The sequence below is a fragment of the Schistocerca cancellata genome, chromosome 2 (assembly GCF_023864275.1).
Source record: "Schistocerca cancellata isolate TAMUIC-IGC-003103 chromosome 2, iqSchCanc2.1, whole genome shotgun sequence".
NCBI lineage: Eukaryota > Metazoa > Arthropoda > Insecta > Orthoptera > Acrididae > Schistocerca > Schistocerca cancellata.
Window position 1 is genome coordinate 708,985,820 of NC_064627.1, and position 27,478 is coordinate 709,013,297.

Below are 27,478 nucleotides of genomic sequence, written 5' to 3' on the forward strand. Positions count from 1 at the left end.
TTTCACTCCGCCAAAAAACTTCACAAAACCAAAACACCAAATCCATCGTAGTAAATTTTAACTGCCATTGTGGCCAAGATAGAGGGGTTGGGTTGTTCGGGGGAAGAGACCAAACAGCGAGGTCATCGGTCTCATCGTATTAGGGAAGGAAGTCGGCCGTGCCCTTTCAAAGGAACTATCCCGGCATTTGCCTGGAGCGATTTAGAGAAATCACGGAAAACCTAAATCAGGATGGCCGGACGCGGAATTGAACCGTCGTCCTCCCGAATGCGAGTCTAATGTGCTAACCACTGCGCCACCTCGCTCGGTTTTAACTGCCAAAGCAGCACTTGGGGATATAGTGAAACAGACGAGAACGGACACCTGTTGGTGAAATGATAGAAACAAGAAACCTCAGTACCCGCCATGATCTAAAACTTCCCTCCTCCTTCACAAGTAAAATATGGAAAAGTGGATATAACCCCGACAACTGTATTACCAGCTCAAACATGAAAGACTGCTGTACTAGAGTAGTATATCAACCTATACCTCTAACACAGCATAGACCAGTAGGAACACAGGTGTATACAGCAGTCAAGACCACTACAATACCGTTTCGCAGAAGATTTAATTTTAAAAAGGTCAATTGGAAACTTTCGCAGAGGAATTGGATAAAGTCATAGTAAACTTCGCCCCAAACCCAGAGAACTACCAAGCATTTGTACGAATGCTACAGAGAATCTCCAGTCAACATATACCACGAGGCTGCCAACAGCAGTACATCCCAGGTCTCTCACATGTCTCCAGGCATCTCCGAGCCAAGTATGAGGAATTATACTAAAAGAACCCCTTTAATCAATAGCATTTGGTACGGCTTGGATGGAATGCTAAGTGAATCTTGGCAAAATAGGTGGATGGAGACCCTGGAGAGGATGGATATGACTCATAGCAGCGAAATAGCCTGGAATCTTTTTCAAAAACTTGGTGGAGACCCAAATGGTCCCAAACAGTCTGCCGTGGTAACACCTAATGAAGTGGCTCATAAACTGCTCCTGTATGGAAAGACTAGTACAAAACAACAGAAAGTAAAAATTAACATGACTTTAGAAACAGAAACTAATAGCTGTTTAACACCCTTCACCTGATTCATCAATGAACTATCGCCCAATATCTCTCCTGTGTGATCTATACAAACCGTATGAGAGACTTATTTTAAATCGTTTGACAGACTCTATGGAGATGAAACACATTCCTGAACAAGCTGGTTTTAGACCTGGAAAATCATGTACTAGCCAAATTTTGTGCTTAACAGCAATATGAACAGCGGCAAAGCAGCTGCGGTGGATGACATGTGCGCAGAGCAGATCAAACGCTTTATCCGGGCCTAAAGAACTGGATTCTGCAACTTTTCAATCAATGTCGCGAGACTTGTAAGATCTCCAAGATGTGGAGGAACGCAAGGATAGTGGAACTCTTGAAACACGGGGAGGCACCTGATTCACCAAAGAACTGTCGCCCAATATCTCTCCTGTGTCATCTTTACAAACTGTACGAGAGATTTATTTTAAATCCTAAGACAGATTCTATTGAGATGGAACTTATTCCTCAACAAGCAGGTTTTAGACGTGGTAAACCATGTACTAGCCAAATTCTGTGCTTAACAGAACACATAGAAGAAGGATACAAAATAAAAAGATAACAGGGTTAGCCCTGGTCGACCTTCGCTCTGCATAAGATACAATTAACCACAGGCTGCTGCTGCAGAAGCTCTATAATGAACTGAGAGACTATCAATTTGTTAAGATATCGAGTCCCTATTAGAAAACAGACAATTTTATATTGTCCTCAATGGGAAAAAGAGCAGATGGAGAAACCAGAAAAATGGTCTAGCCGAAGGAAGCGTTTTGGCGCCCTTCCCATTTAATCAGTGCACCAACGACCAATCGATGCCTAAGCATAAAAAATATTTTTTGTATGCGGATGACCTGGAAATTACAGCACAGGGGAGAAACTTTGAGGATGTAGAACAGAAGCTAGAGAAAGCTCTTAGAGAAATGTCAGAGAATTATAAAAAACAACTTTCTTAAGCCAAACACGTCCAAAACATAAGTCCGCGCCTTCCACCTTCGATGCTGGCAAGCTAACCGTAAACTTAAAGTCTCTTGGAATAATACCACACTGGAGCAAACCGACAAACCAAATTACGTGGGGGTGGTGCCCGACAGATCTCTGACATCCAGGTACCATTGCGAAAAGACGTGAGAAAAGGTAACTACCAGAAATAATATTCTACGGAAACTAGCAAACAGCAAATGGGATGCTAAACCTCCCATTTTAAGATCCACCGCACAAGCCTTATGTTTCTCTACAGCGGAATACGCCTGCTCAATATGATCCAGATCAACCCATGCAAAGAAGGTCGACATAAGTCTTAATGAAACATGTCGATTAACAACGGGATGCATGAAACCTACTTGCCTACCAAAACTCTATAGAGCTGCCGGATTGTGAATACCAACTTGCGGAGAACATCACATGAATTCACAGAGAGGCTCAGACGAAGTATTGGCGATCGGCATCCCCTTTCTGGCAGTGATTGTAAACCCGGGCGATTGAGATCCCGCAAAAGTTTCTTAGCCACGATAATAGAAGAACCACCAGCTGATTACCCACCTGCATAGGAAGTGCCTAGCGGAGTCAGCACAAACTGCTACATGGAGGATACTGAACCGAATAAGGATAGTGGTGGCCCCAGTGAAGACAAATATGATTAGGTATGGTCTTGGAACCACGGATGATAAGTTGAACTGTGGCGCTGTGCAGGATGTGGAGCATCTGCTCGCCTGCCCAAACTAACCTTATAGGTGCAACACCGACAATTTATGGATAGACAAGAAAGAAGCTTTGGACGTGGCGCTATACTGGGCTGAAAGATTGTGACCTGGTTTTCGGACACGAAAAAGTAAAATAAAGTAAGTACTATGTATTAATTAACAAGTAGTAATGACTGGTGAAATGTAGTGATTTCGTCACAAGCTTGTTGTTCTAAATAAGGACAGCCGGCACCTTCACTTCCCTGTTTACGCTTGCGCAAATGCATTGCACGGAAGATAGCGAAGGGTCTAAAGAAATGGCTCGTTCATGTAGGACGTCGCACTTACCTGATGCGAATGAAGCAGAAAACTGCTAAGGTTCCAGTAGAGGTAACTGGTATCTGAGGTAGAATCTGTCTACATCGTAATCTCATCATAAAAATTTTACGCTACCTTCATGACTTGCAAAATTTGTATTTTTTTAAAAATCGGAAACTAATTTTTCAATACTCTTTTCACTACAAGTCATCAATATGTAAGCCTACAACAATCTAGTTTCTGTACACGCTTTTTTTGTTTCCTGTATAACAATATGCGAAGCTTCTATTAATTTACAGTTAAAGAACCACAGAACAAAGTTAAGGTGTTCAAACCCTGAACGGGGTACATGGGCAACAATCTCGGTGGTGGACGAATAATCTCAAAAAGACAATAAGCCTTCGCTAAGTCGTTATCAGAGGAGCAGTTGCCCTGTTCTGCTCTCGTACAGCAGTGTGTAGTCAAATCCAGGAGAGAAGAGTGACGTCCCAGAAGCGTGTCACGAGGCTGATGCGCACAGTCACACTCGGCGAACGATGTGAATGCTGCTGGTTGCTGGCTGCTGCTTATAAAGCCGTTCTGGCATCTAGGCGGAGGTGCCGTCTGAGGCGCCAATCCTAAGCTGTCGTGTCCTGCAACCTCTCTGACCCGATAACTTGAATATCTTCTGTGATGGAACTGCTGTCTCTATCCAGGTAAGATGCAGAAAAAATAAATAGACCTGACTCTCAGCGTGGTTTAGGAGGGCATGCTGCATGCTGTGACTCCTATCATGGACGGAGCAATGCATTTCGAATCGAACATTTAACTATTATTGTGAGACACGAAATAGTGGTCGGCCATAATATATAACAGAGAATGATCGATATCTACAAATTGGGACTTGAGGGTACTCCGAGGAAATTGCAACAGAGCTATGCCTGCCAATCTGGGGGCCATGGGAGGGCTGTGGTGACGCAAACAGCGTGCAACCGTTTCCGTACGATGAATTTTGCCCTCTAGGCGTCCATTACGGACAATAGTATAAAACGTCAGCATCCTATGGGCGAAGAAGGTGTGCAACGTGCAACGTGCAACGGACCACCCGGAATGGTGCATCAGGTTCTCATCAGCAACGAGTACCGTATTTGTCTGAGGCCTGATGGTCGTCGTTTTAATTTTTAATTTTTGTTTTTGAGTCGCCTGTCTTCTGACTGGTTTGATGCAGCCCGCCTCGAATTCCTCTCCTGTACCAATCTCTTTATCTCAGAGTAGCACTTGCAACCTACGTCCTCAATTATTTGCCGGATGTACTCCAATCGCTGTCTTCTTCTACAGTTTTTGCCCTCTACAGCTCCCTCTAGTACCATGGTGCTCATTCCTGTCCCTTGTCCTTTTCAGTGTTTTCTATGTATTCCTGCCCTCTCCGATTCTGCGCAGAACCTTCGCATTCCTTGTCTTACCAGTCCACCTAATTTTCAACATTCGTCTGCTGCACCACATCTCAAATGCTTCGATTCTCTTCTGTTCCGGTTTTCCCACAGCCCATGTTTCACTAACATACAATGCTGTGCTCAAAACGTACACTCTCAGAAATTTATTCCTCAAATTAAGGCCTATGTTTGATACTAGGAGACTTCTCTTGGCCAGGAACGCCCTTTTTGTCATTTTTGGTCTGCTTTTGATGTCCTCCTTGCTCTGCCCGTCATTGGTTATTTTGCTGCCTAAGTATTAGAATTCCTTAACTTCATCTACTTCGTGACCATCAATACTGATGTTAAGTTTCTCGCTGTTCTCATTTCTGCAGCTTCTAATTACTTTCGTCTTTCTTCCATTTACTCTCAGTTCGTATTCTGTACTCATTAAACTGTTCATTCCGTTTAGCAGATCATGTAATTCTTCTTCACTTTCACTCAGGATAGCGATGTCATCAGCGAATCGTATCATTGATATCCTTCTATCTTGAATTTTAATCCTACTCTTGAACCTTTCTTTTATTTCCATCATTGCTTCTTCGACGTACAGACTGAACAGTTGGGGCGAAAGGCTACAGCCCTGTCTTACATCCTTTCTAATCCGAGCACTTCGTTCTTGATCGTCCACTCTTATTATTCCCTCTTGGCTGTTGGACATATCGTATACTATCCCTCTCTCCCCAAGGCTTACCCCTATTTTTCTCAGAATTCCGAACATCTTGCACCATTTTACATTGTCGAACGCTTTTTCCAGATCCACAAATCCTATGAACGTGTCTTGATTTTTCTTTTGTCTTGCCCCCATTATCAACCGCAATGTCAGATTGCCTCTGTTGTGCATTTATCTTACCTAAGCCAAACTGATAGTCATCTAACGCATCCTCGATGTCCTTTCCCACTCTTCAGTACATTATTCTTGTCAGCAACTTTGATTCATGAGCTGTTAAGCTGATTGTGCGATAATTATCGCATTTGTCAAACCTTGCAGTCTTCGGAATTGTGTCGATGATATTTTTCCGAAACTTTTCGTCAAACCCATACATTCTACACACCAACGTGCATAGTTGTTTTGTCGCCACTTTCCCCAATGATTTTAGAAATTGTGATCGAATGTTATTTTCCCTTCTGCCTTATTTGATCTTAAGTCCTCGAAAACTCTCTTAAATTCCGATTCTAATACTGGATCCACTATCTCCTTTAAATCGACTCCTATTTCTTCTTCTATCACATCAGAGAAATCCTCCCCCTCATAGAGCCCTTCAGTGTATTCTTCCCACCTATCCCCTCTCTTCTATGCATTTAACAAACGAATTCCGGTTGCAATATTTACATTACCACCCTTGCTTTTGATTTCACCGAAAGTTGTTTTGAGATTCATATCTGCTGACTCAGTCCTTCACACAAACATTTCTGTTTAGATTTCTTCACATTTTTCATGCAGCCATTAAGTCTTAGCTTTCCTGCACTTCCAAGCTATTTTATTCCTATTCCTCAGAGACTTGTATTTCTGTATTCCTGGATTTCCCTGAACATTTTTGTACATCCTTCTTTCATCGATCAACTAAGTATTTCTTCTGTTAACCATTGTTTCTTCGCAAGTACCTTCTTTGTACCTATGTTTCTCTTTCTAACTTCTGTGATTGCTCTTTTCAGAGATGTTAATTCCTCTTCAACTGTCCTGCCTACTGAGCTACTCCTTATTGCTGTAACTCTATCCTTAGAGAACTTCAACCGTATCTCGTCATTTCTTACTACTTCTGTATCCTACTTCCTTGTTTATTGATTCTTCCTGGCTAATCTATTAACCTTCAGCCTACTTTTCATCACTATTACATCGTTATATGAGGCTGTATCTGCTCCTGAGTATGTCTTACAATCCAGTACCTGATTTCGGAATCTCTGTTTGAGGATGATGTTATCTAACTGGAGTCTTCCCGCATCTTATGGTCTATTCCAAATACACCTCCTCTTCTTATAATTCGTGAACCATTTCGCTATTACTAGCTGAAATTTGTTACAGAACTCAATTAGTCTTTTTCCTCTCTCATTCCGTGTTCCAAGCTGTTATTCTCCTGTAAGCCTTTCTTTAATCCTTCAACTGCAATCCAGTCCCTCATGACTATTAGATTTTCACCTCCCATTATTTACTGTATTACCCTTTCAATACCATATACTTTCTCTATATCTTCATCTTCAGCTTGCAACGTCGGCATGTATAACTGAACTATCATTGTCAGTTTTGTTTTGCTGCCGATTCTGGTAAGAACAACGGTATCACTGAATTGTTCACAGTAACAATCTCCCGTCCTATTCATAACGAATCCCACTTCCCTTATACCATTTTCGGCTTCTGTTTTACCTTGTACTCATCTGACCAGAAATCTTTGTCTTCTTCTCGATTCACTTTACTGACCCCTAGTATATCTAGATTAAACTTTTGTATTTCCCTTTTCAGGTTTTGTAGCTTCCCTACCGCGTTCAAGCTTCTGACATTCCACGTCCCGACTCGTAAAACTTTATCCTTTAATTAGTTATTCAATCTTTTTCTCATGGTCACCTTCCCTTTGGGAATCCACTCCCGGGTATCCGAATGGGAGAGTATCCTGGAATCTTTTGCCAATGGAGAGATCGTCATGTCACTTTTTCAATTGCAGGCCACATGTCTTTGTATAAGAATATGAAAGGTGTTTAATATTGCTAAATCTTTCTACAGGGTGTTCGGAAATTTCTATTACAAACATCCAGGACTTGTGGAGAGGAGTGAGTACATATTATCTGGAGTATGAGCACGTGCTGTTCCCGTTCTACGACGGTTTGAATTCAGATGTTTATCTCATGCACTTCCATTTGAGAAATTGAAGTAGGCATCACACAGTACAATCATTTGGTGACAATTTTAAAGGACAGATAACGAGACATCCATTTGTCACTTAAACACATACGTTGTATTAACACTTAAGCATTACGTGTTTACATTATTCCAGTGTACTGCAACTACAGAACAGTACTGACACATTACATCAGCTGACCATTTGACGTAGTGCGTATCATCCTGTCTACCCCATTGCTTTCTCTCAGCAGACATGGACCAATTACACTTTACGGACATAGGTCCCTATTCAAAAAAATATGCACTCACTCCCCTCTTACAAGTCCTAGAAGTTAGTGACGGAAATTTCTGAAGAACCTGTATATTAACAACTCACGCCCCGTCTTCACAGCTTTACTTCTGCCAGTACCTCGTCTCCTACCTTCCAAACTTTACAGAAGCTCTCCTGCGAACCTTGCAGAACTAGCACTCCTGAAAAAAAGGATACTGCAGAGACATGGCTTAGCCACAGCCTGGGGGATGTTTCCAGAATGAGATTTTCACTCTGCAGAGGAGTGGGCGCTGATATGAAACTTCCTGGCAGATTAAAACTGTGTGCCGGACTGAGAGTCGAACTCGGAACCTTTGCCTTTCGCGGGAAAGTGCTCTACCAACTGAGCCACCCAAGCACGTAGTCTCGGTCCCGCACACAGTTTTAATCTGCCAGGAAGTTTCATATCAGCGCCCACTCCGCTGCAGAGTGAAAATCTCATTCTGGAAACCTCTATATGAGACTGCCGCACGTGCGCGACGTCCATGGCGGTCTACTATCGACATTATCTACCCTGTGTTTGTCTCTGGCCCTTTGCTGGGCACCAGACACCAGAGGACGCCTGCCAGCAATGGGGCGCGTATGCGGTGGTGGACAGGGATACAGAGGCGTGCTCGGCTAGCTACGTGGAAGTGACCTGTTGGCAGCTGCGAGCTGTTAGAGATCTGGGTTTATAGAGGACGTATGAGCGGTCTGTTGGGTCGAGTGGCGGTGGCCTGGCCTGTGGAGTGTTGCTGCCACCATCACGCTGGTTGCAGTTCACTGTCAGCTACTCGACCACTGAAGGAAGCGAGCCTGCTCTGTGAACCACTGAGTGCCCATGTTGTGGACTATATTGTGAGACCTTCAGTAACGGCCACTAAGTTTGTTCTCAATCTATTTGTGAGCTGCTGCAGTCTGATTCCTCTCGTACTTACTTGATATTTGTGTCGTTCGTCCAGTCTGCTGTTGTGGACAACGTGGTTTGTGGCGAACTTGTACAAAATTTAAAATTTTGTTTTCGACTCGCCATTTTGCTGAGCAGCGTGGCTGGCTTGTTTTCGTGCACAAGACATGTTATCTCTCATATCTGTCTGCAGGTTACCTGCCTGACATATTTTACTTATGCCATGCTTGCCAGTCTTCTTTCAGGGTATTCTATTTTTTATTACAGTACTGTTCAAAGTACTTTCTGATATGGTTAACTATAAACTACCTCCCTGAAACATTACTTAGTATCTTGTATTTAATGAAAATAGTGTTAAATCAGTGTTCTCGAATCATTAACTCATTGATAGTTTTGACATTTCATTAAAATAGTGCTTGTCCAATTGGCTTAATTCATTGCCATCTGAGCCGTGCGTGACTCATGTTCGTGCCGTCTTTATTAAACATCTTGTTTTTACCGTACGGCCGCCTCGTCATTTTAATTTAAATTACTGATGTCACTGAACTGCTGTCTTGTCTTCCCGTGAGCGGTAGCAGCAGCGCATATCGGTAAGTCCACTGTCGTACTGTCTCTGGGTGATCGATAGTATTTCCAGGTCATCGTGTGTCTGGAGGTCAGTTAGAGAAGGACCAGCAGGGTGGTCGCGACGCAGCACCAGTGTAGTCGGGCATGGAGCCCCAGTGAGGTCTGAACAGCCAGTACCAGTGGGGACGACAGTTGGTTGGTTGTTCGGTCGGTCGTCTCACTGACGACGTATATTTGGGTCGGTTCCTTCCTGTGTAGAGATGTCGGTTGTGTTCCCTCTGCATGGTTGGGTCCGAGCCAGTGACTCCGGGACGCCGTCCGTCCGAAGGATGTGAGTCGGAGACGCACCAGCAGTGCAGTTGCGACGGAACAGCAGTCGCAGACGGACCAGCAGTCCAGTCGGTCGGTTGGTGTGGAACAGCAAGCAAGCCCCCGTAATGAGAAGTCGGGCTGGAGCCGCTGGCGACGTGCACGCACAGTTGGAGTTTGAGGGTGGAAGCATGCTGGGCCCATAACCCAGAGGTCCATGGATCGAAACCACGCTCTGCTACTAGTAAAATGCCTGGGCTAGCAGGACAGAGCGGATTAGGTTGTGGAAAGGGGCCAAAATGAGTTCCTGTCAGTTCCATTCAACATACAACTTTATTTATCCACACACAATATTACAGCAAGGGTGTTCTCCCAAAACTTTAATCGACCTCCTTTGATAAACTTTAGATCGTCTGAAGGCCACATTCAAAATCCAAGACACAAGGCCTCAGCAAAATTGAAATACAAGGTTCTTTTGGAGGTTTCACCCAAGAATATTATCCAAATATTCAATGTAGTCGGCTGGAAGACCTTAGCAATTTAATTTTATTGGAATTAAGCTGGAGGTCGCATATTAAGCAATAGGGGAGTTTCAATCAAAAGGCAGAAGGCCTTATCTTAAAACATTTCAGATAAAATAAAAAATAACAATCTCATGCCTTAAGGGAAAGACAAGGACATTAATTTAAGATATATTAATACTCGGCTTAAGGCCACACATCAGCACAATAATTTAACGGCTTAAGGCCTTAAAAGATTTGATGTAAAATTGGGCTGAAAGCCCCATATAAGGAATGTCTAAAGGGCAAGACAGGAACATTAATTCAGGATATATAAAACCTAGACTGAAGGCCACACATCAACCAAATCACTAAAACTCAAACAAGGAAGTTACTATGTAACAGACACGAAATGGCGCTCAGAAATTTCCAAGGATCGGCCTGCAATTGTAACACTAATGCCCGTTTAGGCGAGACAGGCGACCTGACCAACAATCTCTTAATCGGAAGGCAAACGAACTGGCAGACAGACGACTGACCAATCAACCACATCAGTTCCGCTCCACGCAACCAGCAAAACGACCACAAGATTTCAGTAAACAACACACAGAATATTGGCTCCCACAACGACCAACAACACCTCTGCTGTCTTATTACACGATGCGCTGGACAGCAACAACACGACGAGGAAAATACATTGCCTAAAATTACGTCAACGGCCAGGGCAGGGAACCGGAACGTCATCGGCCACAAGGCAGAAGATACCGCTGGTGAACTTCCGTAACAGGGAATAAATTAAGTTAAATATCATAGGAAGGCAGCTGGAATCTTAGCCGACTTAAATACACACACGTTGTTGCTCGTGGGAATGTCCCTAATGCGACAACCAGGATCAAACAAAGAAATGTAAACAGTTGAGGCTCGATAGTAAGTTAAGTGAGGACTCAACCTTCGTGTCCAAGATCGGTGGGCGACGAACTTCGTAGCACTCACAAGCACCACCTCACACTCCAACCGCGCGTGCACGCCGCCAGCAGCTCCAGCCCGACTCCGCGCCATGGGGGCTGGCTTGCTGCTCCACGCCAACCGACCGACTGGACTGTTGGTCCGTCTGCGACTGCTGCACCGTCTGCGACTGCACTGCTGGTGCGTCTCCCACTCACTGACTTCCTTCGGATGGACGGAGTCCCAGAGACGCTGGCTCGGACTCAACCGTGCGCAGGGAACACAACCGAGATCTCTACACAGGAAGGAACCGACCCAAATACACGTCGTCGATGAGACGACCGACCGAACGACCAACCAACGGTCGTCCCCACTGGTACTGGCTGAGCGGAATTCACTGGGGCTCCGTGCCCAACTGCACTGATGCTGTGTCGCGACCGTCCTGCTGGTCCTTCTCCAACTGACCTCCAGACACACAACGACTCGGAAATACTATCGGTCGCCCAAAGATAGTACGACAGTGCACTTATCTAGATGCGCTGCTGCTGCTGCTTACGGGCTGGCAAGACAGCAATTCAGCGACACCAGTAATTGAAATTAAAATGACGAGGCGGCACTCACCAAACGATTTTTTAATACTTCTGCGGAAAGTGTAGATATCGATTTGGGTAAGACCTCTGGCCAGCTCACTACATCATGCCCGTGTTGTTTGTCATTTGCTGTTTGTCGAACTAGTCACCCGTGGGATAATTATCTTGTTATTTGTTAATTTATGGTTACTACTCACCGAGCTTAGTTGATTCCGTCTGTGTGGTTGGTTGGTAACTGCCGCTATTTACTTTTCTGTAACCTTGCTTCGGTGTTTCATATGTCAAATGTGTATGATTTAATGCAACTGTTTTCTTCTAAATCCCATCTGAGAAAATCTAAGCGACACCGCCTAGAGGCGACCTTTAGTATAAGTTTAATCTGCTGTTGTGCTCGGCCATTGCCCTGTGTTTAAGCTTAAGAACTTCCCTAACAGTTACTAGTTTCTGTAAATCCTGAAGCACCCTCACCAGCAGTAAAGTTGTTACACGGCCCTCGGTTGCTAATTCTATTGCCCTCTATATGTCGTAATACCTATTAAGCGTCCTTTTAGCGTTATTATGTCTACTTAGCATTTGGTCGCTGTTACCCGTAAACAGGGATTTATGGCCCGAAGCTTCTTCTTCCTTACTGAAAATTGTTCGTGAAATAGTATTACTTGATATGGCTTCTCCTTGGTTGTTATTTATCATTAGACAATATTTTTGTTGGAGATTGTATCTACCGTAGAGATATTAAATACAACATAGCTATCAAAGCAACCAAGTCTAAGGGTGCTCAAACAGCTGCAAGTCACCTGAACTGTTGTGTTTGTACACAAACATCCTTGAAGTTTGTGTATATGTGCGTGTGTGCATTTCCAAAGTTCAGAAAAGTATTGAATTTTGCTTATTACTGTCGGCATATGAACATTTCAAAAGCAGTCAACAGTGTCACAAAATGATATAGGATTTTACACGGAACTAGCACAAAACTAATTATTTTTATCTTAGAAAGTTATTTCCATTGTTTTAGTTAGTTGTAATATCCAATTAAATTAAATTAAAACTTTTTTTACATAAAGTTTTTTTATAGGACACCACAATCCCAAAAAAACTATCGCCTCAAAAATAAACAGCTACCAACTCGTGTTCACAGTGAATTAAAGAGGGCCCATCTTCTTGCAAGATCAAGATTTTTTGTTTTGTTTAATCGCCAATTCTGAAATATGTAGTACACGTTTTATGTAGGTTAGGAATATTTTGGCATTATATATTATTGTTGTATACACTACATATGTAATTAAATTTTTTCACGCAAGTGTGGCTTGTGGCTACGAAGAGAAATCAGGCACAAGCCTGTATCAATAGCGCTACAGCATATAATTTGCAACACAGAGATGTAACGACAACGTCTGAATTTAGTTTCTGTTTAGAATATAACCTATAAAGTATGTATTCTGGTAAAATATTGGCATATGCCCCTTTTTTACGTTTACCGTTTCTGTAGTTGGCCTATCCTGAGCTGTAGTTGGTTATTATTTGTCTGCAACGTGTGCTCTTGTCTTCATTTTTAAGTTCAGAGTGAGCTGCGGGCATCCGTAAAATTTCGTAAGGTTTTCGTTTTGAGAGCTGTTCGGTGTGGTTTGCTATTTATAAATCATGTTGGGGAATTTTTAAGTTTTCTTACGTTTTCTCACGCTCGCTGGCGAATTCTGGATCTTGCTATGTTGCTGTGGCTTACATACACTTTTCACTCCATATTTACGTTTGTGATAAATTGTTGACAGTCGATTGTTTCACTATTTTGTTTTCGATTGGAGGCTGTGACGTCTGAATTTGTTCAGATGTGTTTTCATTTTGTTTGTGTTCTTGCAAGAACAACATTATTTTCTGCAAGCACACGAAACAGAGTACAAAATTCAGTTATGATAATCTAGTGTTCAGCATAAGGTAAATTAAGTAATACGTTGATCAGCTACCTGACGATAATGCTGTGGAACAACAACGGTAACGATGCTACTTGTGGTTAATAAAAACAATTATTAACAGTAACCTGTTGGCATTTTAACCGTTTATGTTAGAATTAAGTTGTATCTTTAGACGACGACGATCTCAAAATGTCAAATGTCTATAAAATAGCAGTAATCTCTAGAATAATAATGCCAGAAACCTGACTAAGCCACTGTGATGAGACAATGACTGTCTGAACCAAAGATTGTTCCAGAGTCCTCTATGTAATTTAAGCCAAAGGATGTGCATAAAACTTTAAGAAATTTAGGTGAATCAGTAGTACAAGTTTATATGCCAACTAGCTCCGTGGATGACGAAGAGACTGAAGAAATCTGTGATGCAATGAAAGAAATTATTCATATAGTGAAGGGAGACGAAAATTTAATAGTCTTGGGTGACTGGAATTCGATAGTAGGAAAAGGAAGAGAAGGAAAAGTAGTAGGTGAATATGGAACGGGGGTAAGGAATGGAAGAGGAAGCCACTGGTAGAATTTAGCACAGAGCATAACGTAATGAAAGGAGGTTATATACGTGGAAGCGGCCTGGAGACACTGGAAGATCTCAGATAGATTATATAATCGTAAGACAGAGATTTATGAACCAGGTTCTAAATTGTAAGACATATCCAGGGGCAGATGTGGACTCTGACCACAATTTATTGGTTATGAACTATAGATCAAAGCTGAAGAAACTGCAAAAAGGTGCCATTTTCAGGAGCTGGAAGTTAGATAAACTGAAAGAACCAGAAGTTGTAGAGAATTTCAGAGAGAGCATTATTGAACGATTGACAAGAACGGAGGAAAGAAATATAGTGGAAAAAGAATGGATAGCTTTGAGAGATGAAATAGTGAAGGCAGCAGCGGATCAAGTAGGTAAAAAGATGAGGCTAGTAGAAATCCTTGGGTAACAGAAGAGATATTGAATATAGCTGGTAAAGGAGAAAATATAAAAATGCAGTAAATGAAGCAGGCAAAAAGGAATACAAACGTCTGAAAAATGAGCTCGACAGGAGGTGCAAAATGGCTAAGCAGGGATGGCTAGAGAACAAATATAAGGATGTAGAGGCATATATCACTGGGGGTAAGATAGAGATACTGCCCACAGGAAAATTAAAGGGACCTTTGCAGGAAATAGAGCCACCTGTATGAATATCAAGAGCTCAGATTGAAAACCAGTTCTAAGCAAAGAAGGGAGAGCAGAAAGGTGGAAGGAGTATATAGAGGGTCTACACAAGGGCGATGTACTTGAGGGCAATATTATGGACGTGGAAGAGGACATAGGGGAAAGTGGAATGGGAGATATGATACTGCGAGAAGAATTTGACAGAGCACTGAAAGATATAAATCGAAGCAAGGCCCCGGCAGTAGACAACATTCCATTAGAACTACTGATAACCTTGGGAGAGCCAACCATGACAAAACTCTAACATCTGGTGAGCGAGATGCATAAGACAGGCGAAATACCCCCAGACTTCAAGAAGAATATAATAATTCCAATCCCAAAGAAATCAGGTCTTGACAGATGTGAAAACTACCGAACTATCAGTTTAATAAGTCACAGCTGCAAAATACTAACGCGAATTCTTTACAGATGAATGGAAAAACTGGTAGAAGCCGACCTCGGGGAAGATCACTTTGCATTCCATAGAAATGTTGGAACACGTGAGGCAATACTGATCTTACGACTTATCTTAGAAGAAAGATTAAGGAAAGGAAAACCTAATTCTCTAGCAATTGTAGACTTAGAGCTTTTGACAGTGTTGAATGGAATACTCTCTTTCAAACTCTGATGGTTACAGGGGTCAAATACAGGGATCGAAAGGCTATTTACAATTTGTACAGAAACCTGATGGAAGTCATAAGAGGCGAGGGGCATGAAAGGGAAGCAATGTTTGGGAAGGGTATGAGATAGGATTGTAGCCTACCCTGATGTTATTCAATCTGTATATTGAGGAAGCAGAAAGCTGTATATTGAGCAAGCAGGAAACAAAAGAGAAATCTGAAGTAGGAATTAAATGCCATGGAGAAGAAATAGAAACATTGACGTTTGTCGATGACATTGTGATTCTGTGAGACATAGCAAAGGGCCTGGAAGAGGAGTTGAACGGAATGGACAGTGTCTTGAAAGGAGGATATAAGAACATCAACAAAAACAAAACGACGATAATGGAATGTAGCCGAATTAAATCGGGTGATGTTGACGTAATTAGATTAGGAAATGAGACACTTAAAGTAGTAGATGAGGTTTGCTGTTTGGGGAGCAAAGTAACTGATGATGGTTGAAGTAGAGAGGATATGAGGATATAAAATGCAGACTGGCAATGGCAAGGAAATCGTTTCTGAAGAAGAGAAATTTGTTAACATCGAGTATAGATTAAAGTGTCAGGAAGTCTTTACTGAAAGTATTTGTATGGAATGTAGCCATGCTTGGAAATGAAACATGGACGATAAATAGTTTAGACAAGAAGAGAATAGAAGCTTTTGAAATGTGGTGCTACTGGAGAATGCTGAAGATTAGACGGATAGATCACGTAACTAACGAGTAGGTACTGAATAGAATTGGAGAAAAGAGGAATTTGTGGCACAATTGACTAGAAGAAGAGATCGGTTGGTAGGACACGTTTTGAGGCGTCAAGGGCTCCAAAATTAGTATTGGAGAAAAGCGTGGAGGGCAAAAATCGTAGAGAGATACCAATGGAAGAATACACTAAGCCAATTCAGAAGGATGTAGGTTGCAGTAGTTACTCAGAGATGAAAAAGCTTGCACAGGATAGATAAGCATAGAGAGCTGCATCAAACCAGTCTCTGGACTGAAGATCAAAACAGCAAAAGGCGGATCTATGCTTCTACATTCTTCTTCTAAGCTCTTGAACCGAAGAACTTAGAGTGCTGAATTCGTGTAGAACACAGGAATCTAAAGTTGATGTATAGATGAAATGGAGGTATGGCATAATTTCATCAATGTGAGATTGTCCATACCGTTTATGTAGACATTATTTCTTGTAATAAAAGATGCTGTACTGGTATCATAGAGCAGAATTTTACTTTCGTTTTATAAACTTGAATTTGTTTGAAAAATGTCGTACTGTTGTTCGAGGTTTTTTGCTATGTTTTACGGATCACAATGAACATATCTCGAACAGTTTGGACCAGCCAGTGGTGATTTTCACAGATAAAAAGAGGAAGCAAAGAATCATGTGTAATCTATAACTTCTGTCAGTTATACCTACCTAATGATGAAAGAGAATAAAATCATACCTGACGTCATATCTTGCAAGTGATTTTCGTTGCGTTGTCAATAATAATGAAGACAATAGAAGGTAGAGATCGAGGTTTTGTAGGCAGAGTGATATCTTCTCTTTGTCTATATTCTTAAAAGAAATCTATTTCGGCAGACTTTATAGTTACATTCATTAGGGTAACATGACGTGAATTATTACACTTTTTAAACTTTTTCTAACGAGAGGGGAGGAGGGATTGGATCTTGAGGTGAATGGTTCATAGACGCATGATGATGTGGATACAACGGACAAGGAAATGATTTGATGGGAGTAATAATTTAGTGAACTAAAGCTATGTGTAAGTAAAGGAAAAATAATTAAAATGTTATCGACTTTCATCATTAAGTAGACATTTAGTTGCCAGATTTGTTGGTTAAGTGATTCTTTGTTTCCTACTTTCCTCTATTGATAATAAGGAGATGAGTACTGGTTCGTCGAAACTATTTTTGGGATTGTGAAATGTTGAGGTGACTGTGTCATAGAACATATAGTAATGAAAGAATGAAAGATAATATATTGTTAAGCTCAAAATTTTCCTTTTTATTTACTACTAACACGTTTTGTATTAATAACGTGTGTGCTGTCACTGAAGTCAAAACTTTTCTATTGTTAAATGAGATGATATACTGTATTTTGCATTAATAATGTGCACATTGTCATCTATCTAAGATGTGGGCGAACACTGTACATTGAACATTCTTATATTTACACCAAAAATGTTTACCTAAGCTGGCAGTTTAGTACTTTGATTAAGAGCAATAAACAGATAGGGTCCTATCTGTGGGCTGTTCATGTGTTGCTGTTCCATTTCTCTAGGTATATGTAGCACTTCACTTTTTAAAGCCATGTGATACTAGCTCAGGGGTGGGGATTTGTTTTCTGTATATGCGCTGCTCCGTGGAGTTGCTGGCTGTCCCACTGTAACTCACAATTTTGTATTTTGATGTCAAACTGTGACGTTCAGCTGTCTTTTCCTTGTTACAAGTAAAAAAAAGTCAAGTTTAAAAATTTCGTTTCACATATCTTTTGTAAATATTACTTTCAGTTATGTCGTAGAAGCCACTGATAATAATCCAACAGCTAACGAAGTGGAATGCGTGTAACTTATATTTAAAATTCTGTTGGCCGGTTGCAAAGACGTACTATAAGTAATAGCAATAAAAAACCGAAAATCGGTTGTTTCAGAAACCGGTTATATTTGAGTGGTATTCACAGTTAGGCTAAGTGGGAGATGAAAATGACCGGTATAAGCAAAACCGGTTATTTAAGCGATGACTGCCATTCCTGCTGCAATGCGTGCTCGTGTTGAGCACTTGTTGGATACTGGTCGCGACTGGCAGGCATGAGAGGTCCGTATCTACTCTACGATCAAACGGAAACTCTCTGGATACGAGAGATGATTTAACGCCTCTGCTTCGCTGACGATTCGTTAGGTGTCTCAGCGTGGCTTCTTACACGTATTTAAAGAGCTCTTCTGATAAACCATCCTAGGCATGTGATCACCGTACAGAGTTTCCAAATTTTCTACATTGGAGGCATATTATATCGGATGACGCCCAGTTTCATCTCACGTAAAACGTGTCACAGAGAGAGCAGCCAAGCAAGTTAAGGTGATTGTGGCTACGAGGCGGCCCATCGATGTGAGTGTGAGCAACAGTCGGGAATTGTTAATGTGAATTATAAACAACAATGTACACTAAATAAAGCACTGTGCTACCCTATAACTCATTGTTTCAAATAATTTACACAGCCATTTGATAGACACGCAGCCGATGCCTGCTGCCTTCTGTCACACATGTAAGATGGAAATAAAGTCCTGAAATGCCGACTAGTGCATAGCATCCAACTCTTTGCCTGAGGAAACAGCGGTTCAGGTAAGTCATAAAATATTCCCGACAGTGAGAATTTATTGTTTATTTATTCTAAAACACAAACTGTTAAGGTCAGTAGAATCTGCACACTTGACGCTCTTTTTTTGAAGTCTGACTTTGTTGCACCACATATTTTCTGTAGTAAGTACTACGAACTTTATTGACATTATCTTCTTTAATGTTCTGGAAATGTTGTTATCTTTCAGGTGGGTGATGCGGCTCGTGTGCTCTCATGCGTCAGATGACTTGATAGTGACCGCAGCTGTAAGAAGCTAGACCTGCCAAAGACTGTCGTAGCATTTGTTCTGGGACTGGTCATTTTCATTTTGTTTCCACTGTGCCCCTAATTGTTTTTTTTGTTACTTTATCTTCCATGACTCGTTGGCAAGATTTATATCAAAATGATATAGCAAAACTTCTTTTGGTCCCGAAACACTAAATTCTAAACATCTACAGCCAGTTTGGTCACTAAGGACGTCATACGTTGAAAATCGATCTACTATTAATTATGTTGTTCCCTAACGGAGATTAAACTTTGGTTATGTTACTTCGAATAGTGCCAGTGAGACGCATATTTTTTTGCTGAAGTTTCAGTTTCGTTTCGTATACCTGCTAAAGAACAACACTCCACACCAACCTGAGAACCACGAAAGTTGTGCAAAAGTAGAAACATAAATCTTTTCTCTGAGCATTTGCTTCTATGTGGTCTACTGATATTGCTCAAGGGTGGCTAACTGGTGACGTTCAACGTATACAGAGAAGAGCGGCACCAGTGGTCACAGGTTTGTTTGATGAGTGGGAGGGTGTCACAGAGACGCTGAAGAAACTGAAATGGCAGACTCCCGAAGATAGGCGTAAAAATTCCCGAGAAAACATAATTACAAAGTTTCAAGAACTAGCTTTAAATGATGACTCTAAGAATACACTATAACATCATACATATGGATGCCGTAGGGATCGTGAGGACTCGATTACATTACTTACAGCACGCACGAAGGCAAAAAGCATTCATTCTTTCCGCAATCCGTACGTGAATGGAACGGTAGGAAACCCCAATAACTGACACAGTAGATTGCCAAGCACTTCACAGTGGATTGCAGAGTATAGATGTAAGTGAAGATGTAGATATTTAAAGAGAAACCTGCAAATTTATTAAAGGTGAGTCACTTACTAATATTGGGCGCTAATGACCATAGAAGTTTTGCGCCCTAAAACCACAAACCAAAAAAAAACTTAATACTACCTTTATGATATACGCTTAACTGGACTGAGAATTGCCTTTTCGTGATTTACAATGAGTTTCACAATTCATTTTAGAATCTTCTACGTGTTGTAGAGGGCACTTAGGAAACATAGTTTCGTTAAGGAACCCGTGTCTGGAAATGTACCGTTTGGATGTAAAGTAAATTTGGAGATCGGATCAGTTTCAATAATTCCGCTTTACGGCACACAGACGGCGGAGACAGTGAGCCCTGACCTGCGTGCTCTGAAGGGCTGCTCCACCTGACGAGACAACCCTGCTGTTCGTTGCACGAGGTCTACCTGCAACGCATGCTTTCACACACACGGTCTACAATCCCTGGTGCGCGCCCGTGGAGCGCTACAGTCAATCCACACCCTACAAGATGTGACCGTGCCAGTTTCTCGCAGCCGTTGTTGTAGGCAGACGAATGGAATGGGGTGATCTGGGAAAGGTCCTCGATATGTGAGCTGTGCAGTTCTATCACTGCGCACCTTAGCGTGAATCGGGATTTATGAAAGTCTTCATACTTAATTTTTATCGAAAAAGCATGTTTCTGAACATAGGTTCGTAATTAAAATTTTATCTACAAAGTCCCCTCTGCACCCCCCAAGCCTGTAACAGGAATTCTGAAATACTCCGTATATTATTTTGAGGACTGATCTTGTTGTCTTTCCCTGAATCAGGTGGTTCTAATCCACGCAGGTACGACTTGTTCCTCAAGAGGACAACTTAGGTCAGACGTTCACTAGAATGCAAGCTGACCTTGGTAATTGACTCATGCACATAACAAATATAGCGTCATATTAAAAGATTCCGTTGCACCTCTGCTATTCGTATCTTACGGATTGTAAGACCCTCTTTTTTTCTTCGGAAAACTGCGTGATAAATTGAGGTGCGTCTTATACTTGAAATTAATCTAAAAAAGTCCAGTGTTTGATTTAAAATTCCCGCTAATCTTAAAACGGCCACGTATTCGATGTCGCGGGAAACCTACCTCTGTCTGGCAACACTTTTTTCAACTGGCAGCAGTAGTGCACCGATGCGACGAACGTGAGTTGCGGGGACTCACAAGCTTGCTAACACTGTCTCCCTCCAGCGCCGCCATCACAAACCCAGAACGCTGTCTAGGCTATGATGCGTCACTGCAGTCTACTGTACCAGTGAACATGAACTGAAAGCTATTTTTGTGAGCCGTACAGTACAATATTTTTGTTACCACATAGTTCCGCAATGGAAAAAATAAAAGGTATTCATATGATGCGGGTTATAAACTGTAAGTAACAGCACATGCAGAACAACATGGAAACATAGCAGCTGAGCGATATTTCGGCCCTCTATCAATAGAAAAAAACCGTTCCCTAGTAAATAAGAACTGAAAAAAATGAGGATGGCCATATATGCAAATGGAGGAGTGAATGCAAAATGGACAAAATTGGGAGATGACGAAATGAAATCAAGAACACCTTCAAAATGGTATTGAAATTAATACAAAAATGATTGAAATACATGCTCGTAAGCTAATGCTACTGCGGAACTTAACAGACTTTAAGGACACTGCCTACACTATGCTTGTCCGTCCTCTTTTAGAATACTGCTGCACGGTGTGGGATCCTTACCATGTAGGATTGATGGAGTACATCGAAAAAGTTCAAACAAGGGCAGCACGTTTTGTATTATCACGAAATAGGGGAGAGAGTGTCACAGAAATGATACAGGATTTGGGGTGGGACATCATTAAAAAAGTGTTTTGTTGCGGCGGAATTTTCTCACCAAATTCCAATCACCATCTTTCTCCTCCGAATGCGAAAATATTTTGTTGATTCCGACGTACATAGGGAGAAACGATCACCATGATAAAATAAGGGAAATCAGAGCTCGAACGGAAAGATATAGGTTTTCGTTCTTTCCACGCGCTATACGAGATTGGAATAACAGAATTGTGAAGGTTGTTCGATGAACCCTCTGCCAGGCACTTAAATATGATTTGCAGAGTAACCATGTAGATATAGGTGGAGTTGCTTGGTGCTGCAGGTTTATGAAGCGTCATGGAAGTAACATGCAAACCAAAACCAAAATATATCTGAAAATGCCATAAAAGAATGAAGAGAAAATATTATCTTTCCATCGCTTTATTATTCAACATCGAAAGAAAACCGGTGTGGAACTAAGCCAATTACAGAATATCGACGAGACTCCTCTGACATTTGGTATGCCGAGTAGCAGAATTGTTGCCATGAAGGATGCTAAAACTGTAACTATGAAACAAGTGGACATCAAAAAACGCACTACACTGTTGTCCATTCATGTTATGCTGACGATACTAAACTTAATTCAATGGTCATTTTCAAGCGCACAACAACGGCAAAAGCTTCTGAAGTACAGCCAAGTGTTGTTGTTCACATACGTGACTAGGGTTGGATGGACGAGGTTGGTGTAAAATTATGAATTAACAAAGTGTGGAGAGAAAGAAAGGCGATTTATTCAAGAACACTGCTGTTTTTGTGCTAGATCAGTTTAGTTGTCACCTGAAAAATTCTGTGAAAGAGAAATTGAGACAGGGAACTACAGAGGTTGCTGTTATTCCGGAAAGGCTTATTTCATAACTGCGATCTCTTGATGTCTCTATAAATAAACCATTTCAAGAGCATATGACAGAGGAATGGAATGGAACAAAAAGAGATGGATGAAAAACAACATGAACAATTCACGGCAAAGGGAATTTTAAAACAGGCCACAATGAAAGAAGTGTGTCAGTGGATAAAAGAGTCGTGGTCTTGAGTGAGGGAATACATTATTGTTAAATCTTTCAAGAAATGCGGCAGAAGTAACGGTCTCGATAGCAGTGAAGAGCGTTGTATATATGAAGAGGACGACGAAGAGGAAGGCGAAGAAGAAGAAGAAGAAGAAGAAGAAGAAGAGGAAACTTCAAATGATAATTTTGAGGGATTTTAAAGGTCAATTCGGTTTTTATGATTACGAATATTTTTGTCTGTCTTTGCAATCTAACAATAAGAATGGTGAAAATGTTATTTAAAAAATGCTTATAAATTAAGTTGCGTCTTATAGTCCGTAGCGTCTTATAGTCCGTAAAATACGGTAGTCATCTGACCCCGTTCGTCAGGACAGGTTTCCAGCAAGATTTGTGCTGTCACAATAAGCAGATCTTGTCCTTCTTGTGGAAATTACGATCACGAAGAGATAAAGTAGTATCGAGCGCTCTAACAGAAAGAGCAGCTAATGAAGTTCATGGAGATATATTCCCCCTTTGCTACTGAAGCAAATACTGTCTGTTTTCTGCCATACTCGCTTTGCTTTCCTTTTATGTATCATGTTCAGTTGGCTTTAATACAAGTGTTTTTATAAGCAGGATGCTTCTCAATTCTTGTTGCACACTTCTAGAGGTTGCAGTGGGGTTTAGTAGATCAAGTTTTACATCGGAACCATGATCGGAAACGTCATCCAACCACGCTACAGAGAGTCAAAGTTACAGGCGCTGGCGCCTGTAAATGTATGTACGTACAGAATGAATCTATGATGACATAGCAAAATTTCAAGGATGATAGAGAAGGATAAATGTATCAGTAAGCGTCCCTCTGTTGTAAAAGAACAAGACGATAGTTACAAGCGAAAATCGTTCTGATACCTGTGACAGTGCAATAAATGTACCGGTATTGTTGTTGTTAAGAAAGTAGGAAGCGCAACTTTCAGAGGTGATAGCAGAGACCAAGAAAAGAAAACAAAATGCCTAGTAAACATTAGCTCTAAAATGCATAGCTGAGGAGCTATGAGCACTTGCTCATCTTCGCTATTGTGAAACATATCTCCTCTACCAAACAAGTCCTCATAGCTCTTACGGTATGCATTTTAGAGCCCATGTTTACTAGACTTTTTTTATTGTTTTTCTGCCCTACAATCTTAGCAACGACTGCAGCGGTACATGTATTCCACTGTCAGAGGTATCAGAATGGTTTCCGCTTGTAACTTTCGCCTCGTTCGTTACCGGTGAAGGGACACTACCTCAGATTGATAGATTTATTCATCAGTCGTGAAAGTTTCTTATCACCATGGAATCAGGCGCAGGCGCCTGTAAATTTGACGCTCTGTAGCGTTATTGGATGACATTTCAGGAGATGGGTTCCTACGTAAAACCTGATCTACTAAGTCTATCTGCAACCTCTAGAAGTGTGCACCAAGAATTATGAAACACACTGTACAAAGGTTGTCTCAAACTTTTTGCGTCGAATTGAAACGGGTGACAGTAGGTCCACAACCGATTATACTAAGTTGCGGAACTAATGGCCGGAAATGTATATTTATTGTGTCATGTACATACCCAGCGTACATCGCATAACAAGAAGGTAGCTCATAGTAACTGTTCAAAGTGATGACCGGCAGTCTCAATGCATGCATGGCAATGGTGCCTTTCTCTCTCAAAGACCCCTGCTGTCTGTTGTAATAGGAGACAGGCAGATTGGATCCCAGCAAAACCGGGGCTTTCGTAGCTACACCAACGTCTTAACTTAACCCGAGAGGAAAAAGTCGAGAGGTTTGAGATCCGGCGATCGAATTAATACAATCCAACGGTGAGGACACGTGTTGTTTAGCTGCTCCTGCATTATCATCGAAGTGGGCTGGTGCACCGTTGTTTTAACACACATCCTTCTGCGGACAGTAAGGGGTTCAGTCTCCAGCAACAGTGGCAGCACATCTAACAGGAACACTGGAGACTGGCGCTCGTCTCTTCGAACAGTTACTATGAGCTGTGTTGCTGTTTGCTGTGTACGCTGGACATGTCCATAGCACAATAAATATGCACTTCTGACCATTGGTATCCTACCTGAAAATAATCAGTTATGGACAACTATCACCTGTTTCAGTTTCACCGAAAATGTCCGAGACACCGTACGTCGTAAAGGCATTATGTTGTAATCACAAGAATGTTACTACGTTACGTTTACTCATTTCTTTCTCTTGTTTTTCAGCTGAGAAGAACTTATGCAGGACAAGTTTCGTGAAGTTATAAGATCGTTTGGTGTTACTTGCCATTACCAACGTAGCTAGTCCACGTGTGAGGTCGCCGCGATGTGTTTACTTGGCACCCATACTCCAGATGGTAGTTTTTCTGCGTTTTTTCGCCTACATTTATTGGAACACTTCCCATGCACTTTTCATTGTGCGATTAACGCGCGTGTGTTTACTGTTTATAGTGTTGCCAACTGTCTCTGTGTGTGTGTTTACCTTTGCCCTCTTGTTTGTGTTGTATGTATGGTTTGCTATTTCTTCATTTGTGTGTGTGTGTGTGTGTGTGTGTGTGTGTGTGTGTGTGTGTGTGTGTGCCTGCCTTGCTTTTAGTTGCAAAGACGGGACATACATCTGCGAATTTCCAAGTAACTAAGGAGAACGACGGAAAACGGAAAAAATGAAGTTAATGAAGTCTTCGAATATACACTACTGGCCATTAAAATTGCTACAACAAGAAGAAATGCAGATGCTAAACGGGTATTCATTGGACAAATATATTATAGAATAATTGACATATGATTACATTTTCACGCAATTTGAGTGCATAGATCCTGAGTAATCAGTACGGAGAAACCACCTCTGGCCGTAATAACGGCCTTGATAAGCCTGGGCATTGAGTCAAACAGAGCTTGGATGGCGTGTACAGGTACAGCTGCCCATGCAGCTTCAACACGATACCACAGTTCATCAAGAATAGTGACTGGCGTATTGCTACGAACCAGTTGCTCGGCCACCATTGACCAGACGTTTTCAATTGGTGAGAGATCTGGAGAATATGCTGGCCAGGGCAGCAGTCGAACATTTTCTGTATCCAGAAAGGCCCGTACAGGACCTGAAACGTGCGCTCGTGCATTATCCTGCTAAAATGTAGGGTTTCGCAGGGATCGAATGAAGGGTAGAGCCACGGGTCGTAACACATCTGAAATGTAACGTCTGCTGTTCAAAGTGCCCTCAATGCGAACTAGAGGTGACCGAGACGTGTAACCAATGGCACCCTATACCATCACGCCGGGTGACACGCCAGTACGGGGATGACGAATACACGCTTCCAATGTGCGTTCACTGCGATGTCGCCAAACACGGATGCGACCATCATGAAGCAGTAAACAGAACCTGGATTCATCCGAAAAAATGACGTTGTGCCATTGGTGCACCCAAGTTCGTCGTTGAGTACACCATCGCAGGCGCTCCTGTCTGTGATGCAGCGTCAAGGGTAGCCGCAGCCATGGTCTCCGAGCTGATAGTCGAGGCTGCTGCAAACGTCGTGCAGATGGCTGTTGTCTTGCAAACGTCCCCATCTGTTGACTCGGGGATCGAGACGTGGCTGCACGATCCGTTACAGCCATGCGGATAAGATGCCTGTCATCTCGACTGCTAGTGATACGAGGCCGTAGGGATCCAGCATGGCGTTCCGTATTACGCACCTGAATCCACCGATTCCATATTCTGTTAACAGTCACTGGATCTCGACCAACGCGAGCAGCAATGTCGCGATACGATAAATCGCAATCGCGACAGGCTACAATCCGACCTTTATCAGAGTCGGAAACGTGATGGTACGCATTTCTCCTCCTTACACGAGGCATCACAACAACGTTTCACCAGGCAATGCCGGTCAACTGCTGTTTGTGTATGAGAAATCGGTTGGAAACTTTCCTCATGTCAGCTCGTCATAGGTGTCGCCACCGGCGCCAACGTTGTGTGAATGCTGTGAAAACCTAATCAGTTGCATATCACAGCATCTTCTTCCTGTCTGTTAAATTTCGCGTCTGTAGCACGTCATCTTCGTGGTGTAGCAATTTTAATGGCCAGTAGTGTAGTAATAAATGGATATAGACATTTGCGTTGATGGTAACTTTTTCCGAGACTCTTACACGAAGGAATTCTAGCAGAAAATACGCACAGCAATAATCGATTTAAAACTCGAAATCACTTTTCTGTAGGATGCGTGAAGTATCGTTGAGACAAGAGAGTGTAAAGTGGCGAGGCAAGGCAGGAGACTCACGGCGCGCGGCGGCTGCTCCATGCTGCAGACGCGGCTCTCGGGGCCTCGGCGGACAGCTGGCGGCTGACTGCTGGCGGCGCGGGCGGCGCGACCCGCCCACTGACCCGCGCAGGGCGCTGAGCGGCGCCTGTGTTTCGTTATCTGTCACCAGTCAGAGCGGCTCTCCCAGCTTAATACGGCAGGCGCGCTAGCTAGGCGTCGCGAGATTTTTATCTCTACTCGACACTACTCTGGCCGCCATCTGGTAACGATTTCCCAAAAGCTTCTCAGTTGCATCGCATTTGAAATGTTACTCTGCTTCTTATCTCTTCTTTCCCACTGTACGAGTTTAGTTTCATTCAATACTGTTAAGTATAGGGACCTTGTGGATAACATCGGAAGTTCACTGAGGCTTTTTGCGGATGATGCTGTAGTATATCGAGAGGTAGTAACAATCGAAAATTGTACTGAAATGCAGGAGGATCTGCAACGAATTGGCGCATGGTGCAGGAAGGCAATTAAACTCAATGTAGACAAGTTTAATGTGCTGCGAATACATAGAAAGAAAGATCCTTTATCATTTAGCTC

The 27,478-nt window shown here is 42.2% G+C and overlaps 1 protein-coding gene across 1 annotated transcript in view; it reads right to left on the minus strand.

The window, feature by feature from the left end:
• LOC126158025 (esterase E4-like) overlaps window positions 1-27,152 on the minus strand; it is a 209,560-nt gene extending 182,408 nt beyond the window's left edge. Inside the window, exons 1-2 of the mRNA XM_049916414.1 lie at window positions 27,141-27,152; window positions 26,912-27,052 (exon numbers count right to left, since the gene is read on the minus strand). Coding sequence (XP_049772371.1) covers window positions 26,912-27,052; window positions 27,141-27,152 — 153 coding nt within the window. The remainder of the gene's footprint in view (window positions 1-26,911; window positions 27,053-27,140) is intronic.
• Between the last annotated feature and the right edge of the window lie 326 nt (window positions 27,153-27,478).